The sequence below is a fragment of the Papaver somniferum genome, chromosome 1, assembly GCF_003573695.1.
Source record: "Papaver somniferum cultivar HN1 chromosome 1, ASM357369v1, whole genome shotgun sequence".
In the NCBI taxonomy this organism is placed as follows: domain Eukaryota; kingdom Viridiplantae; phylum Streptophyta; class Magnoliopsida; order Ranunculales; family Papaveraceae; genus Papaver; species Papaver somniferum.
In genome coordinates this window covers 62,089,819-62,108,987 of record NC_039358.1, presented here as the reverse complement: position 1 = coordinate 62,108,987, position 19,169 = coordinate 62,089,819, and the positions used below count along the sequence as shown (strand labels likewise).

General features: G+C 36.7%; 1 protein-coding gene across 2 annotated transcripts; it reads left to right on the top strand.

The window, feature by feature from the left end:
- The first annotated feature begins 15,139 nt into the window (after positions 1 to 15,139).
- LOC113288924 (jacalin-related lectin 3-like) lies at positions 15,140 to 17,858 on the top strand. Of its 2 annotated transcripts, none has more exons than XM_026538088.1 (6): positions 15,140 to 15,281; positions 15,376 to 16,173; positions 16,253 to 16,477; positions 16,555 to 16,911; positions 16,993 to 17,211; positions 17,293 to 17,858. In XM_026538088.1, exons 1-6 carry the CDS (start codon positions 15,279 to 15,281, stop codon positions 17,596 to 17,598), a joined length of 1,908 nt encoding a protein of 635 aa, XP_026393873.1. In that variant the 5' UTR covers positions 15,140 to 15,278; the 3' UTR covers positions 17,599 to 17,858. The 2 variants fall into 2 exon arrangements, with proteins under 2 accessions (XP_026393873.1, XP_026393866.1); XM_026538081.1 differs by having other exon boundaries at positions 15,202 to 15,281; positions 15,373 to 16,173.
- The last annotated feature ends 1,311 nt before the right edge of the window (positions 17,859 to 19,169 follow it).

Here is a 19,169-nt window from a genome sequence, read left to right as displayed (position 1 = left end):
ATCCTGTGACAACACACTTTGTGAGAGACGATGGATGCAGTAGAAAGATTTATTCTAACAAAGAATAACAAAACTGTACACTATTCAAACCATTTCTTGCCCCTTTCCAAGATATATACAAACGGGTAGTGCCAAGCTTGTTACCAAGAGGCATAATGTGCATAGGAATTCTCATGCAACATTTCTGGTTGATATGTGTGAACAGTCCCCGTTGTGTAATCAAAATAATGATGATAATCAAGGCAGTCATAGCTTTCTCTCCTTTGTCTAATCTGATTAGAAGGAAGATTCTTCCGATTCCTAGGTTGTACATTATTGTTAAGTTTAACATGTACAGAACCCTTTTCGGAATGATTCTTAGACTTAACAGAATTAAGTTTTTCTAAGAGATTAAAAACGCATTTGAATGCTCTGAATAGATCTTTGTCAATTGATCCATTATGATAGTATTCCTCAAAGAGATCAAGAGTTAATCTAGTGAGGGTCCATATCCTTGAGCGTGACGAACGTTTTCTCAATCTTTCCTCCTTTTTATTTTTTCCTGTAGATTGATATTTATCATCTAAATCTTCCATTTTAGATGAAGAGAGACTATCATGAGAAACCAGAGGTTTTGACCATAATAATCTTGAAGCAATCTTTAAGGATTTCTGGCGTGCGTTACAGATGCCAAGAGCAAGTTTTTCAAAGAAATTTCCCATGGGACAATTTTTAAGGAAAGAACAAACACAAACTTGTTAGGTTTAAAGTGTTTGCCTTCTCTGATACCAATTGAAAAAGCGAGGGTCTAACAACCACACCCAATATTTCGCTTAGCAATCTTATGGACAAACTCCAATATACTTTCTAGAGAATCAACTAGACAGTCAGACTCAATCTAGATAAAAGTATATCAAAGATTTTATATCTCAATCTCTCGATTTGATCTTTACTCAAGCAAATAGAAATCTGCGAGTCTTTATAACTTGGATGGTACCAAAGACAAATATCCAAATGTCAATCAATTTAAATCAACAACCAAAAGGTCGGATATTTTAATTGATTGAACTAACGCACAACCTGTATTATTTCAATTATAAAGATAAAACAATATAATGCAGAAACTGAAATAACACAGACACCAGAAATTTTGTTAACGAGAAAACCACAAATATAGAAAAACCCCGAGACCTAATCCAGATTGAACACACTATATTACGCAGGGACAGAAAATTTTCGGGTAAAGAGGATCTGCGCCCCTTGAGTTGTATTCTCACGGTTATTTAGGATAGGGGTGGATGGATAACAAAATTAATCTTTTTCAAAAAGTTTATTAACGGAATTTAACAACCTTTTCAACTAACAAGAGTCGTTATTGAATGAAGGAATATCCTTTATATTTACTACAGTAATATATTTACATAAATTTTTGCGAAGTTACGACATACTAAATGATCATCATAATTTTATCTCCTTTGTAATCTTAATCGAATTTAAATCCAAAACATAACTCCATCAACTGATCTCTAATAACGGTTACCTATTTTCTTATATATAGTAGCACAACAAGTGCATTTTAAGTTACTCCATGTTGGGGATATGCCACGACCAAATCTCAATTAATGGAAACCATCCACGACATTCGGCTCGAAACCTTTTTAATCAGGGTAACGTCAAAATTAAGATAGAAAAGTGGCCCCAAAACACAAGGTCCACAAATTAATAACCCTGGTTACCACTTGATGAAGACTTGATTTGATCGGTTGATCCCAAGAGGCCGAGAGTATCAAGGATCGTACAACGACTCTATAGAACTGTTTCCAATTAAATTTGTTTGTTAACTTGTTAAGGTTTATAGTCATCCACATCAACCTTTTGACCAGCTGATTACCCATCCACATCATATGTGTCTATTGCAACGTCACCGAAAACAGTGCCATGTCATTATATTATCCATGTGTAACATTTAACATGTCAATGAAGAAGAATATCATTTAACATGTCATCAGTGTTAGAGTTGAATGCAGCTGGTTGAAATTTTGTTTTTTCAAGATATTTAAATCCGGCTGAACGGATAGATTACTTGGAACTCAAGTTTGATATTCGAAAGGTAGTGTTGGTTTGTGATGCAGAGAATGCGATTCAGGGAGATTGGTCGTCTAAAGCTATATATAATATGCCCATAGATTATGAACCAGATTGGGATGTTTCCGGTGTTTTATTGAGTAAGATTTTGTTTGTTTGTAGCTAATTCGACGTCTGGGTCTGAGTCAAGCCCTGACTCGCGCCGAGTCAGCAGTCAGACCATTTGTTTTGTATTTTGAGTCAGATCTGACTCAGACCTAATCTCTGAGTCGGACCCGTTTGAGTCAGGTAACAAAATATCCCTGACTCATGGGACCAAACCACTGACCCAGTCGAATCAGATCTGACTCAAAACAAATATATAGAGTCAGATCCAAATTAATTAGGTGATTTCAGTCAGATCCAAACGACTTACATGAGTCAGGAGTAAACAAACATGGTGTATGCTCCACCAAAAATTTTATTTCTTTTTTGGGTTGCAATGCATTGTTCAATTCCGACAAGAAGTATGCTGCAGGGGGTAGTGATTAATTTTAATCTGTGTTTATTTTGCAATTCTTCCTTGGAGACTATGGATCATGTTTTTATTCACTGTATATGGGCTAAACATATGTGGGATTTCTTTATTTATGCTCTATATACACTATGTGGGTTGTAACAGGATATTTTAAGGAAGGGTGGAGATTGCTGACTAGAAGGAAGAAAGTGAAGCAGATATAGCATTTAATCTCATTTGCGACATACTTGGAATTATGGATGGGACGTAATAGGAGAGCGCATGGCGGGAGGGCTAAGTCTAAATATGAAATTATTTAAGCAGTCAAGCTGGATATTCACCTGTGGAGCGTAGATAAAATACTCAACGAATCAAATAATTCAGTAATGAACCTGTAATTTGATGTTATTCTCTCTTCTGTCGGGTGGTCTTTAGCTTGTATTATCTCCGTTTCTAAAAAATAAGCAGGTTTGTGTGTAATTACACACAAACCTGCTTATTTTTTAGAAACGGAAATAGTACAAGCTAAAGACACAAACCTGCTTATTTTTTAGAAAGAGAGAGAGTAAATAATTACATGAAACCATCACGATATTTGGCGCGAAACCTTTTTAATCAGGGTAACGTCCAAACTAAGATAGAAAAGTGGCCCTAAAACACAAGGTCCATAAATTAATAACCTGAGTTGCCGCTTTCCCACGGCACTGTAGTTGACGAAGACTTGACACTGAGAGTATCTAGGATCGTACAACGGCTCTATAGAACTGCTTCCAATTAAATTTGTTTGTTAACTTGTTAAGGTTTATAGTCATCCACATCAATCTTTTGACCAGCTGATTAGCCCATCCACATCATACGCGTCTATTGAAACGTCATCAAAAACACTGTCATGTCATCACGCTATCCATGTGTAACATTTTCTTTGGTTAAAGTACCCCAGTTCACATCACAATAAAGGAGAATAGTATCTAACATGTTTTAGCGCTAATCTATTTCTTTGGTTCATTTTAAAGAAGTGGAATTAGACATCGCACTCGTCAAATTTAGATTGATTGATTTGCGGGGGATCTTTATAAAAGTTTCCTCATCTTTGCAGAAAGAAAAAGGTGGTGCTGGTAGATCAGAAATTCTCCTGTAAGTGGAGAATCCTGATGCTGAAAAGTAAAAGTGAAATCCAAGAGCTTCAAATGAGCCAGCGGCCAGTAATAAAACCGCGTTGCTGCTAACAATGTGAACAATATAATTGCACTCTCCTGCAGCCACCAGTGTCAACTAACAACGAACAAACCTTTGCTTTTACTGCAAAGTCGAATCGAATGGTCGTCACGACCAGAAAAGGCTGAGCCGGTTGAGGTTACAGGGGGAAGATTTGTCCCCCCGTGGACTAGTTTGTCGACCCATGTTTTTATCTCCCCTGGGTGGAGACTCATTGGGAAACTGAAAGACACTATTATGTCATATAAGTAAGTGTTTATTCAGTGGAAGTTAAGAGTAATTAGTGGAAGTTAATTAAGGTTGAATGTTCGGTAGAGCTCTTGCAAGCCTTATGGTTCAAAAGAATAAAACACACTGATGAGACAAAGGATTTGCATGCGCCTAAACCCGGTTCCACCATTGCGTAGATAATTCTATAATACAACCAAAGATAAAAACAACATAATAATGATAAATCAATATTAATTAATACGTAGCAATACGTAAAATTAACAACTAAAGAGAATGTTAGCATCTGCTTTCGCTTGGAAGCTGTTAGGTGTTAAGTTTGGTAACCACTATCGGCTTACGGAATCTCCATCTCCATCCCGTTAACGTCGGTGGGGGTTTACTAAGTAGCTTCCTCTCTTCTTCTAAAGTCTAGTAGCTTTAGCAAAAACAAACGTACAAAGTACAAACAAAAACCGACAGGGATGTAGTTTCCTTCTCGAACTAATTTGGGTGACACATCGCCCCACATTATGTCAATGTTTAGGCTTTATCGTTTCGAGATAAGCTAGATTAAAATTTAGAATCAACATTAAATCAATGGTAATGACGATGATAATGGAGAAGCTTCCTCATTATCTCCAATTAATTGTATGTATGTTTTGATTCATGTGTCCCAGTTGTACGTGTTTCCCTCTGCCAATAAATGTCACCTAACCTATTTTGTAATGTCCCTCCTAGTTTTTTGTAGCTTTCCCGTCGTTAAGTACATGAACATTATGATAAGCAAAACCAGTTTGATTAATTAATTATTAAAAATTTATTATTTTTATTCTGAATAATGGGAATTTAAGAGAACTGACATTAGGCAATCATATTATTATTTTATTTAGTTGAAAACGATTTATTATTCATAATGCGGGGACTCGGAATAGAATCATCCATGAATAAAGATGTTCTTCTCTACTATATCTTAGTGTAATAATCTGTAGCTTAGCCGACACTCTAATTTTGCAAAATTTGTCCCTAGATATAATGTCGTAATAACTAAAACACAACCTCATTATTGCAAGCGGAGGAAACTCATAATTCACAACTCATAAGTGTTTTTTTCTTTCTTTCCGGAAATACCCAAGTGCACGGTTATTATTTTGTCACAACAAATGGGGTGGTCTCGCCGCACATCATGTGTGCTAGTGATGATCGATCTCAACCAACAAAAGTACTCCTCCATGCTCCGGTTAGTGATGATGGTGGTGGTTATTTATTATCTAGTTTTGCACATATACCGTTGTTAATAATTGCCAGGTGCTCATCATTTTTTATCACCTGTCCCATGAATACTGGCAAAACAAATTATTGATTGAACCATGCATGCAACTACATTACTTAGTACTATAGCAAGGACAATAGCACAGCCACAAACTGAAAGATATACAGAGAGAGAGAGTCCATGATTATGCATGCGAGTTTTTCGGTGAGTGGACTAAATTTCATGGGCCACGGTTTTTATGGCCATCCAGCGTTAATCCTCGTGGCAATAGAATCTCAGCCACATCGTAATCTGTAGAACAACACACCTTCCAATATTCTTTGTTTATGACTCTGATCCGTTGAGAGGATTCTACTATGAATGTACGAGGATGATAAGTTCAAAAGAAGAAGAAACCAATCCGCATTAGGAACAAAAATATAATATACGCTCGGAAAAAAAATACACGCGGGCACCCATTTTTTATGATAAAATATTTCGGAAACCCATAATTTTTGAAATTATGTTTCAGACTTTTTCCTTCTTCTCCTCCTATTCGTATCTCCCTAGATTTTCGTCTCAGTTCTTCATTAGAGCTTCAATTCACAGGTAAATCTCAACATCTTCGTATGTTGATTAACCTAGGGTTTCCATATATAAACACTCTTATAAGATTTTTCGTCTCTCCCAAACTTTGATCTCTAGTCACGACCAGTTCTGCTTCCAAATTCCTCTGCTACTGCACCACTATTGCTGTCGACCTAGCCATGATTCATGTGGATGTGGTTAAGGGTTAAGGTTAGGTTCAGTTCAGAAAGTACAACATAGGTTCGAGTTTGGTAGTGGTTTTGAGAATGAAAACATGGAAGAATACCTTCTGCTACTTCCGTTAATTTAATGGCTATGATTGACGATTAAATGAAGTGTTAGAAGATCGAAGAAACAAAGAAAGTTGGGTTTCTGTTGCATTCCAGTTTACATTGAGAAAAACTCACGATTCGATGCCAAGAAGTCAGGGAAGAAAGAATAACCGCTGCCATAGATTTGTAATGATAAAAATGAGACAAATGTGTGTTTTTGAGTTTTGAATGCATTAGAAGATATGAGTTTGTTCTGGAATTGTATGAATTGTGCAAGGAAGGAGATGTGAAAGATTGTAAATTCAGGAGAGTTCTATCCATTTCAACACTGCAGGTCGTATACAAATTGTTTGATAGAATGCCTGAACGGCCAGTTCTCACTGTCAGGTCTTGTTGTGGCTAAACCATGGGTGCATATGTTGTTTGCATTTACATTCCAAAGTTATGAATGGGAAATGGAATGAAGAAAAAAAAAAGAAATGTTGGTACAGTACCTTTAACTTTATTCACCAACCATTTAGCTCCTCCTTCTATGCTGTTTTGCATTGACTATTGCACATGAAGAAAATTATGTATTAAAAAAATATTGTTTGGGAAGCTACGTATATATTAGTGTTGGTATTGGTCATAATGGTTGAATAATCTTTTATGCAGCTACGAAAATGGTTGCATAACCGGTTATGCATCTACAAAATTTGTTGCATAACTTGTTATGCAGTCCCGAAAATGGTCGCATAACACGTTATGCAACAATTTTTTTGTCACTATTGAAACCAATAAAAACAAAGACAGCATAACTTGTCATACACCTACAATAATATCTACTTAACGTGTTATGCAGTCGCGAAAATGGATGCATAACCTGTTATGCAGCCGAAAATATGACTGCATAATGCATTATGCATCGAGAAAATTGTTGCACAATCTTTTATGCATCGAGAAAATAGATGCATAACCTGATATGCATCCGTAAATATGGATGCATAATGCATCAATCTTTTATGTACGCACTAAAACCAACCAAAACAATGGTTACATAACTTGTTATACATGCATAACTTTGTTATGCAGATGCATAATTTGTTATGCAGTCGAGAAAATGGTTGCATAATTCGTTATGCGTCCGCAGAATGTGTTATGCTCTTTTTTGGTGGTTGCATAATGGTTATGTAGTCAGTTTTTGAAAATTTTGCCTAAAATGATGATCACCTCCGATTTTTTTTCGTGAAAATAAAAAATTTGATATTGTTGTTTGTACTCGTTGCGTAGCTCTCTTCAAAAGATTTCCAACGATATAAAATTTGTAAAATTCCAAGGCGCGGATTTTTAGATATATTATATCCAAGTTGCTTTGCCAATTATACCCCTGATGCATAATCCGTCATGCGGATGCATAATCCGTCATGCAAACATTTTTAATAATTTCATATAATTATGGGTGTCACGGAAATAATTATGGGTGTCACGGTATCTAAAATTAATTGTGGACCCGACAATGAGAATATTATTTTTTTTGGGCCTGCGCCTAATTTTCCCAAAACAAATTCACACACCTTAAACGAGCCAGGCCCAACTTTCTCGAGTGTCTCTTTGAAAGAACGATTTTTTGGGGACCAGCCTTTTTTTGGGGGGCCATTGTTTTATAAGGCCATCTACCCTACAATGATAAGGGATGTCCTAACCCTAATCCTGCGTAGTGAGTTTACTAATTTGCCCTTAACCTAATTAACATTAACCCTAACCCTAAATCGAGAAACCTAATCTAAAAGAAAAAAAAAAGATCGGCCAAAAATTGTTTTCTCCTCTTCTTCATTTCAAACTCGTCTTCATCGATTCATAAAATTTTCATCGTCGATTAATCAATCAAGTATATAATGGTTCGTCGAAAGCAAACCAAAAGACTCTGAGGAACAGGTCCACCCTTAGGACATCTAGCTAATCAAGTAAATGAAATTGGGGAAGAACTTGAACCAGAAGGTGAACAATTGACTCGGCGTAACAGTCTCAAGAATAACCCTGAATCTGCCATGGGACCGATCAGCAGGTATTTCCCAACAAACCCATTACTTTTAATTTGAATTTCATCGGCTCAATTGAATTGAAATCATCAAAATAGGGTTCATATGGAAGTTACAGTGCTGAGTTCGGTTAGAACGCTTTTTTCCCTAGTTTTTTAACCGAACTCCCTGATATGAAGAACACGAAGAACAATTCGGTTCTATAGGATTTAAAACTAGGTTACCGAACTGTGAGTTCGGTTGTTTCGCAAAAAATGTTGAAACTGCCATGTAACCGAACTCTACCCTTATTACCAATTTTTTTTTTCCATGTAACCGAACTTTACTACTTTTCCCATTATGTTGAGTTCTCTTATAACCGAACTTCTTTTACTATGTTCGTTTGTTTCATATAAATTTGAAAAACTGGAATGTAACCGAACTCTACCCTTAATACAAAAAAAAAAAACAACAAATTTTCCATGTAACCGAACTTTACTACTTTTCCCACTATGTTGAGTTCTCTTATAACCGAACTTCTTTTACTATGTTCGGTTGTTTCGCATAAATTAGAAAAAATAGAATGTAACCGAACTCCACCCTTAATACAAAAAAAAAAACAAATTTTCCATGTAACCGAACTTTACTACTTTTCCCACTATGTTGAGTTCTCTTATAACCGAACTTCTTTTACTATGTTCGGTTGTTTCGTATAAATTTGAAAAACTGGAATGTAATCGAACTCTACCCTAAATACAAAAAAAAAACAAATTTTCCATGTAACCGAACTTTACTACTTTTCCCACTATGTTGAGTTCTCTTGTAACCGAACTCTGCCCAATATGTTCGGTGTGTTCGCAAAAAACCTTAACAAACCAAACTCTTTCCTAATTACACATATATGTGGAGTTCGGTATGTTCGAACACTGGACAAACCGAACTCTACCCTGGAACACAATTTTTTTTTTTATAGTTGGCCTATTTTTCGTGAATTTTTCCTTCTAACCAAACCTTACGCTGAGCCAATTGAACACTCTTGAAGTCAATCACTTATCGGTTAAGCTAATATCTTTTGTTTTCTTGATTAGTCGGAAAGGAAAAAAATCAAACCAACCTTCACTGGAAGATCTGAGAACTCCCACTCCTAGAGGCAAAGTACACCTTGGTGTCAATAAGCGTGGAACCAAAAATGCTATGTACGGGGGTGGTTCATTACCGGGTGTTGTCATCCAAGTTGATGTCAATAGAGATAATATTGACAATGTAATCAATCAAGTTAATGAAGATATTGTGGAAGAGATGGGAAATCAAGAACATAATCAAGGTGGAGGAGAGGAATCAACTGAAAAAGAAGGATGAAATGAGGATGACAATGATGACGGTGAAGAAGACAGGGAAGATGGAGATAAGGATGGAGATAAAGATGAATCAGAGGAGGACTTGGACGAAGACGAAGAGGAAGAGGAACAAGTAGAAATAGTGGGAAAGATCCTAGAAAGATGCCTAAAAAGCCTTGTGCTAGATATTTATACATTCCGGATGACAATTTGTGTTTTCCGCCAAAGAATCCAACTTATGGTCCTCCAAGAGATGGAGGGGCGGTATTGATGGGCTACAAAAACTCATGGGCTGCCAAGATCTTTGCGACAAAGGTATGGTTCAATCTTAACCATCAAGATTTCTCAGTCATTTTATTATATTTTGACATATATTGCTCTTTTCTATATATATTAGTATATAAGATATGATGTTGTTTTTGTAGGATCATAATAATGCTGTTCGTGTTTTGAAACGTAAAAAGAACAAGATATGGAGTATAGACAATGAGTGTGATGAGGTTCGCTTGGCGATATTTGATTGTGTGCTATGGAATGGGATACAACATGCACATCAAAAATTTGATGTTGTCACTGTTACTGCATTTGCCGAGAGGGCTTATCCAGAGACGGATACCTTTCATCAACCTTTTGGTGAGATGGCAATAACTCCGGATGATTGTTTTAGAATCACAACCCTACCAATTACGGGAACAAGTGTTTGAGATGGCCGTGATCCCTCGATGAGTTATGAACTTCTTGAAAAACTAGTCGAAAAGTGTCTAGGATGGAGCGATAAAAAGGCACAATGTGAGTTTAGACGAGCTAACAAAGATCCTAAGGAAGGTGATGAGTATAATGATTTTGAGGAAGACCGCACGTACAAGAATAAGTTGAAAAAAGATCAAGCTCAAAACCTTGTTTGATGAGTTTTCAGGGACGAAAGATTTGGTTGCTCAAGGAAAGTTGGTGATGACAGAGGAGAAGATTAAGCACCATGTGACTTCTTATTTGTTATATCAACTAGGAACCATTTTCTTCCCGGACAGTTCAAGTCATGTGGTAAATGCTCATTACCTCCACCTATTGGACCCCCAGAATGAGATGAACAACTACTGTTGGGGCGTTGCGGTTCTTTCATTTGTTCAAGCGGAACTCAGAAAAGCTTCGAGGCTCAAGAGTCTATATTTTGGAGGCTTATACACCCTTATTCAGGTACCCCGTTAAATTATTTTTTGTGTGTTTCAATATATAAGTGAATGAATGTGTATTGTCACTAATCATATTGGGAATGTATTATTTGTTGCTTCTTCTCATAGGTTTGGGTGTACGACCACTTCCTTAAACTGAAATTGTCTCATGCTCACACTCTTGGCCTTATGGGAAGCCTACAGCGGGTAAATATGAATTTTTGAACTCACAGGAAAAGGGTAAGGAGAAAAAGGTGTTGGAGTTGAGGGAGACATTGGATAAGTTAACAGTGGAAGATGTGGTTTTCCATCCTTACACCATTGCATCAGATGAAGACGAGGAGGATGTTGAGATTATTGATTTCTCACCTGTTGTGGATTATAATGGACCGTTGTTTCATCCTGGAGGTTGTACAATGTAATCCTCGAAGAGTATCGAGAAAAATTTCTTGTGTCAAAAGTGTCCCGCAAGTGGAAGACTTCAACTTCAAGGTGAAGAAGCAGGGAACTAAGAACACCGAGAAGAATTTCTTCCCCAAATACGATCCTGCTCCATCAGTGGACCACTGGAGGAACTTTGGGAATTATCTTGTTCAAGTCGAAGAGTTGCAAGATTCGTTTGATGAGCCAAATGCCGTTGACGAGGGATATATGGAATGGTATGAACATTTTTCTCATCCTCATGTAATAAACAGTGTCAAAGGCAATGGAGAAGGAGGCTCAGAAACTTATGGAGCATACCCCTATGTGTGGTGATGAGGCCTTGCGCTTGTGGAATTCGGTGGTAAGATATTTACTCTTTCTCTTTGCAGAAACTACATACTATACTATCCAAAGAGGGGTGAAGAACGAAGAATGAATGGGATTACGAGTCAAAGTTATTGGGGGAAACTTCATGAGAAATTCTGCCCCGACACAATAAACCCTCATAACCGTGATCATATAGCTTTGTTCATTCGATTTCAAAAGATTAAAGATAGAGTTGTGGAATTTATGGCTTTATTTCGTATTGTAAGGAGGTATCGACTTAGGGGTGAAACATACGAGGAAATAGTTTTAAAGGGATTATGCCATGTTCATACTTAGCTATCATGTGGCGACAAGGGAGTCCCATAGACTTCATCATGTTGCAAACACACACCTCATTCGGCTTGGTTCCCCATATGTCGATCAAATTCACCTCAACCATTAACCTCTTAATGCAAGCATGTGAAACATTATAGTGGAGTCCCTTGAATAACCGAAGGTACGCCATTTTCTTGATGTTACCACCTTTGTCTACAATCTTTTTGTACTTCATGATGCGTCTTTTTTGGAACTTCTCTTTAATTCTCTCAATATCGCGGTTGAAGTAACTCTCCATTGCGTTAAACACAACCACAAAATTATCGACACATCCAAAGATATTTTTCTTCAACCGGTGGTGAGCCGATTCTACCAAACTTGCCGCTTGATTCTCAAAGTGTTTATAGTTGTTGGTAAAAGCATAAACGAAGCGCTCTTTGTGCAGTTCCAACCATTGCTCCACCACATACGTTATTATATCCTCCGGATATTCGGGGCTAGACCAATGTTCTCTAAATTGGGCAAGATTTAGATAATACTCTTCTTAGGTGAGAGACCAAGTCAATGCCTCACATTCCCCGGATAAGGAAACCCATTTAGCGTGATTTATGGTGTATTGTTTATCGAATGCCTCTTTTGCATCCGCTTGTTCATCTTCCGGTATCTTACTAATCTCTTCCAATCCTTTCCTCTTAGGTGGAAAAAGTTGAGGCTTGCACCTATTCATCACATTGCACCATATATGAAGTGTACAAAGCATTTTATGTTCCTGGAAGACTTTCTCTATTGCATTCATCAATGCTACTTCATTGTCCGTCACGATAACCCCGGGGATATCATCATCTCGGTAGATCGCCTTCACTTGTTGTAGGGCCCAAGTGTAACTTGGTTCTTGCTCGTCCTTTAGAAAACAAAAAGCAACCGTAAACGGTGACTTCGTCGACGTACGACCAACAATGTTCAACAATGGCATCTCGTATTTGTTTGTCTTGTAAGTGCAATTCATTATAAGGACTTCATGGAATGATTGAGCCAATTGAACACTCTTCCGATGAACAATGAAGAGATGAGTAATTTCTTCTTCCAGACCTATCTTCTTTTGAACCGCGTAGCCTTTCTCTTGAGCCAAAAAAAACAATTGTTGCATTACTTGTCTATCCTTCCATTCATTCCTTTTAATTGTCTCAATTGCATTGTAAATGGTGGAAAAAGATGATACGTTATCCGGGTTATCTTCCTTTAATAAGCGAAGCATAACGGTAGGTGGAATACTCATTTTCCTATACTTAGCAATTTTTTCCATTTCTTGAGGAGTGAGCCTTGCGTCCATTGCATGTCCTTCAAGATCTTCCGGGCGAGGGTGGTTATGACAACTTACCGCTTTATCCATAGCTAGAAACCATTTCTTCGTTAATTTGCTCTTGCTAAATACTAACTTGAACTGACATTTAATTTTCTTTGAGCATGTTGTGTTCTTCCTCGTCGTCTTTCCTTTATACTCATAACCCTTCCTCTTGTGACTAACATCGGGATCTCCACTTCTCTCACAAACCATTTCAAAACGAGTTTGGCTTTCTTTTCCATTCAAAAGTAAGACACACTTGACTCTCTTAGCATGTTCTCTAGCCTAATTCTTTGCATCAATAGGTAAGTCAAATACCAACTCATTATCATAGTGATGATATGTATCTTCGAACAACATACCAACCGGAGAAGGTTGATCATGCATTGGTATAGGTTGGCATTCCATCTACAAGAAATGTAACGACACAATTGGAATTACATTAGAGTTCGGTTACTTATAAATTTTATCGCAAAAACCGAACTCCGGGTTCAGTTCCTAAAGCAAATTTGACATGTAACCGAACAAATAAAAAATAAAACGTTCGGTTACTTCCTATTTTATCTAGGTAATCGAATAGAACACTGTAAATTTTGATTTTTATTTTTTTTTGGTTAGTTCGGTGGTTTATGCTGTTGTTTCGAGTTTGCGAAACAACCGAACTTAATACATTTAGTATACTCTTATATTATGTCAAGTTCGGTTAGCTAGTTCGTAAACATGAAGTTTGCGAAACAACCGAACTTCGTACACTAATTTAACTCTTATTTCTACGTAAGGTCGATTAGTTATTGGTTAATTGGTTGCGAACCAACCGAACTTTGTACACTAAGTTAGATCTAATTTTTACGTAAAGTTCAGTTTGTTAATTTGTTACGAACCAACCGAACATAACGCTAGTAATCCCAGAAACTTCCATTAACGGTGAGTTCGGTAACCTGCGTGTTTGGACCAAGTAACCGAACTGCACTTTCAGCCGAGTTCGATTACCTGTTCTTCACACGATGGAACCGAACTACACATTCAGGAGAGTTCGGTTACATGTTCTTCACAGAAGGTAACCGAACCATCCCAAATCCAGTTGAAAAATTTAGATTTTTTGGAAAGTTTTGACCAATTCAACATACATTATCCAAGTTTGGAGCATACCTGGACATCCAAATACTCTTCCTCCGGTTGTTGTTGATAAAATCCATCATGTTCATCTTGAGATTGAGTTTGGGGAAGAATAGAATCACCATCTAAGAAATAACTCATATCCGGATCATTGTGAAGATTAACAAATACTTTAGGAGAGGATGGAGATGAAGAATCAGATGAGTTTTCATCACTTGAATACCCAAAATTAGTGAATTGGAATTTTTTTTATTTTCCATGTTTTTCTCCTTCATCTTCTCTAACTTTACTCTCTCAATAATTCTACTCATCTAATAAAAAGCTCATCTTTTAATTTAATCTCACTCATTAATTTTAACTAAATCATTTCACTAATCATAACCTAAAATTAATTATGAGGGTAGTTTAAGTATTAATATAAATATCTAGATATGTGGTGATCTAGGTTTACTTCTAATGTCTTTACCCAAAATAAAACCGTGGTCCCAAAAAAACCATGGTGCCCAAAAATCGTTCCTTTGAAAGATCAGTCTTCGTCTTCGGCCCTTTTTCTTGTTTCATAAATCAGTTCAACACACGCGTCATTGCGAACTCCAACTATTGTATTTTTCAATGCGATCAAAACTTACCAGAACGCAGAACTATCCGACTGCACCAAAAGTTGCAGCAAGTTGTGGCGTCAATGTTCAAATTCTTTATTAATCTTTAATTACAGGGCTCACGAATAATGCTTGATGGGCTTGGCAACAAGGAACTTGATTTGGGTGTTGTTATTGATTGTTGCGTAACGACTCGTGTCTTGTGATGTGGGAGACAGGGACAGGATCTTTCTTTTTTTTTTATTGTAAAAGTTGGCGGTTCTTTTTCTTTTGTGGTCACTTGAAATTTTGAGATTGAATATCTTCTTATCTTAGCGTCTGTTGCAGGATTATCTTGGATCTGATTCTACTGATAGTGGAACAAAGAATCGGATAAAACCATCCCCATTGCAGATTCTTTTATGGTTCAACGTACCATAATCAAGCGCAAAGGTTTATACGAATCATACCCTACTTAATAAAAACCTTACTTCAGTCTCATCACTTCTTCATCCATGAGTAGTGGTACACTAATAAGCTAGCTAACGAACTTGATCATCATACTCTCTGCTTGTTGAAAATGGTAAATTTAAGTTTATTTAGTTCTTTTTGCATATGATTTTTATATATGTTTTTTTCGTTTAACCTTGTAACTAAAATGTTCCGATATGAAGCAGAACTATGATCATGGGTTTGACACCATCCCAGTCTCGGCAGGACCTTGGGGAGGTCAAGGAGGAGGAAGATGGGATGATGGACTACACACGGGTATCAAGCAGTTGATAGTCACTCATGGAGCAGGAGTTGATTCCATGCAAATCGAGTATGATGACAAAGGAAACTCAGTTTGGTCACCAAAGCACGGTGGCAATGGTGGCGAAAAATCCGACAGGGTCATTCTTAAGTATCCAGACGAGTTTCTAATATCAATTAGTGGGTATTATGGTAGCGCCACCAGTTTATACGGTCCGGTGTTTATCCGATCTTTGACGTTTGTCAGCAATATGAAAACATATGGACCATTTGGTGCTAACCAACTAGGAACTCAATTCTCATTTTCAATGTCCAATAGCAAAATTGTAGGATTTCATGGATATTTTGGCTGGTATCTGGATGCGATCGGTGTTCATATGCGACCACTTTTTGTATACCAGGAGCCAATTCCATGCAAATCTATAGTTCCATCACACAATCTTGTTGCAACCGGGGCAGAGACCGGGAGCAATAATTTAGGGTTCAAGGTAGTCCATTGGAAGGTTGACGATGAGGATGGGTATGTCAATAATATTCGCGCGTTGCAACAAAGTGATAGCAAAAACAGCAACGTTCTTGCGTTGCAACAAAGTGATAACAAAAACAATAACATTCTCGCGTTGCAACATAGTGATAGCAAAAATAACGTCAAACCGAACAAAGTTTTAATAAGGAATTTGAGCAGTTCGGAGACGAGCGAAGTAGAACCAAATGATATCAAGGTGATGGATAACTCATCACTGCCCACGTTCAGTTCGTTTTAGTTAAGAGTACGTAACTTATAATGTGTATGTGTTTCAGGTTGTTCCTACTTATGTTGACAAAGGTGTTTCAAGTGTTCTGACTTACGGACCTTGGGGAGGTAATGGTGGTACCATATTTGATGATCGAGTTTACACTGGTGTTCGACAAGTGAACTTAACACGTAGTTCAGTACTTGTTTCGATAAAAGTTTTATACGATAAGAATGGTTTAGCAGTTTGGGGAAGCAGAAATGGTGGAGCTGGAGGAATCAAATCATATAACGTTCGTTTCTAAACTCGGTCGATGTTTTATTAGCGCCTCTTCTCAATTTTCTCATATATATTTTTTTTTTGTTGCAGATAGTTTTTGATTTTCCGTTCGAGATCTTGACGCACATATCAGGCTACTATGGAACAGTCATGTACATGGGACCAACAGTGATAAAATCCATAACATTTCATACCAATACAAGAACTCATGGACCATATGGTGATGAACAAGGAACACCATTTTCATCCAACTTGAAACAAGGAAAAATTGTTGGATTCCATGGAAGGAAAGGATACTTTGTAGATAGTATTGGGGTTCATGTTAACGAAGGGAACTTTTGGATCCCGAAACGTGCCGGTGCTTGTAGTCCACCTGAATTGCCAGTAGCCGAGATGGATAATCCACAATGGTCTAATAAACTAGCAAAGCGAGGACAGAAAGAAGAGGTAAATACAAGCTTATCCATGCTGCCACATATATTTCAGTCGCCATATTTCGACCTTGAATTTACATTTTTCGATTTGTAGGCAACATATGGAGTTGTAAAAGAACCGGCTCCATGCGGACCAGGGCCATGGGGAGGAGATGGAGGCCGACCATGGGATGATGGAGTTTTCACAGGAATCAAGCAGATATTTCTGACAAAAGGAGAAGCCATTTGTTCTATACAGATCGAGTACGATCGAAATGGACAATCCGTTTGGTCTACAAGACATGGAGGCAGCGGTGGAGACACCACCAACAGAGTAAGCGCGCACATAAACTTTTAACACTCTAAAATCAATAATATGCAAATCCAGTGTTTTCTAATGAAGGTTTTCTCGCAGATAAAGTTTGATTACCCACATGAAGTGATTACTTGTATAAGTGGATATTATGGTTCCATAGGCAAAGATGAAAGACCTAAAGTTATAAGATCACTAACATTTTTTACCAGCAGAGGTAAATATGGACCTTATGGTGAAGAAATTGGAGCATTTTTCACTTCAACTATAACTGAAGGGAAAGTTGTTGGACTCCATGGAAGAAGCAGTTTGTATTTGGATGCAATTGGAATACATATGCAGCATTGGTTAGGTCATGATGATCGGCGACCTCCTAAATCATCCGTCCTCTCTAAATTTTTCTATTAATCGACTTAAACAATTGCGTATCCGACCCCTTTGGATTGGTATCATATTGATAAGGAAGGCTTATTACTGATGTAAACATACAGATTATTTTCATGCAAATTCAGCTCTTAAATCATGAACTATACCACTATGAACATGTATACCACTATGTAAACTTGATGTGTGCTCGGCAGCTAAATAATAAAGCATGTATGCTTTTTAAGTATCGATGAATAACGCTTCCTTCATTTTTAGAAAAAAAAGATACTTTCGCTTTTTCATTTTAGTCAATTTGTAGTACTTAATTCTCCTATAAATGCAAAAACATTTTTATTCTTTTCCTTAGTTTAGTTGTTTATTTATTTTTTGACAAATTTATTATAACTAGAATTTCCCATTTTTTAGGATAGACAACCATCCAAATTGTTCCGATCAACAAGTGATGACAAGCTCCACAACATTACAAAGGAAATTATAAATAACTAGGATTTTAAATAAGAGCAAATTGAAATACAATACTTAGTTACAATAGTGAAAATATCCAGTATATCATCAGTTGGAATCACAACAATAAAAACCTTTTCATCACCTGTCGAAAATTTTTCCTAGTGCATTTCCAATGGGACACCCTTAATTTCCTAATAATTAGGTCACTAGGATTTTTCTAGTTTTTAATAAAAATCTTTCTCAAACGGGAATGTGATCATTGTCATCCTAAAACTCATCCTTTATCGTAGAACTTCGTTAAATTAATTCGCGATAAATTAATAACTTCACTAAGATAACATTTTTTGCCAATCCCAATTTGGGATAATGTGTTAAATTAATAGTCCCTCCAAACTTATAAGATAATAAAATTTTTGAGTTACCAATAGATCCCATCTAATATATAAATTAATAGTCAGTGTAATAGCAGTACACTATGGTGCCTTATCAAAATATAGGAATCTAGAATTAATTGTTTCTTGTTGATATTTATATAATATTAGACTTTATATTTAATTTTTTTTATAGTTCAGTTAGAAGTTTCGAAGTAATTTTATTGTTTTAATTTTAACATCAAAGTGCATATATATTTAAGTACGTAGTATTCATGCAGTACATTAGCTTATATTCTGCCATAAAATAATTTGAATTGAAAATAAAATCTTTAGATTTTTGTTGTTGCAAGAAACGATCAACACTTTTATTTTTGAAATTTAAACCTAAATTTAACATGTTTTGATATATTAATAACTTACTAGTATCTTTCCCGTGCGTTGCACGGGGCTAAGTTAATTACATTATTTGTGTTGAAAATGTAGAAACAGATGCTCTTACTGTGTCAAAATGTAGTATCAGCAGAGCGGATAGCTTTAACTGCGAATTTGTAGAGATAGCAGAGTATTAGATGCACTTTCACATCTCTTTGCTTGTGACGGCTCCACAGCCCAATATCTAAGGAATTAGGTTATATTTGTTTTAGTAATTGCTTTGGCGGCAAGATATGCTAAGAAAAAGAACTTGATGTTCTGTTGAGACTTCAGCCTCCATACACAATTCCAGGGTTTACCAAAGCTAATTGTTGTCTGGATGAATTACCTTGTGTATAG

Excerpts from the sequence above, each read along its gene's own strand:
- LOC113288924 (XM_026538081.1), top strand. Across the intron at positions 16,478-16,554 it reads GAGGAATCAAATCATATAAC|ATAGTTTTTGATTTTCCGTT; the intron begins GTTCGTTTCTAA and ends TTTTTGTTGCAG. Across the intron at positions 17,212-17,292 it reads GTGGAGACACCACCAACAGA|ATAAAGTTTGATTACCCACA; the intron begins GTAAGCGCGCAC and ends GTTTTCTCGCAG.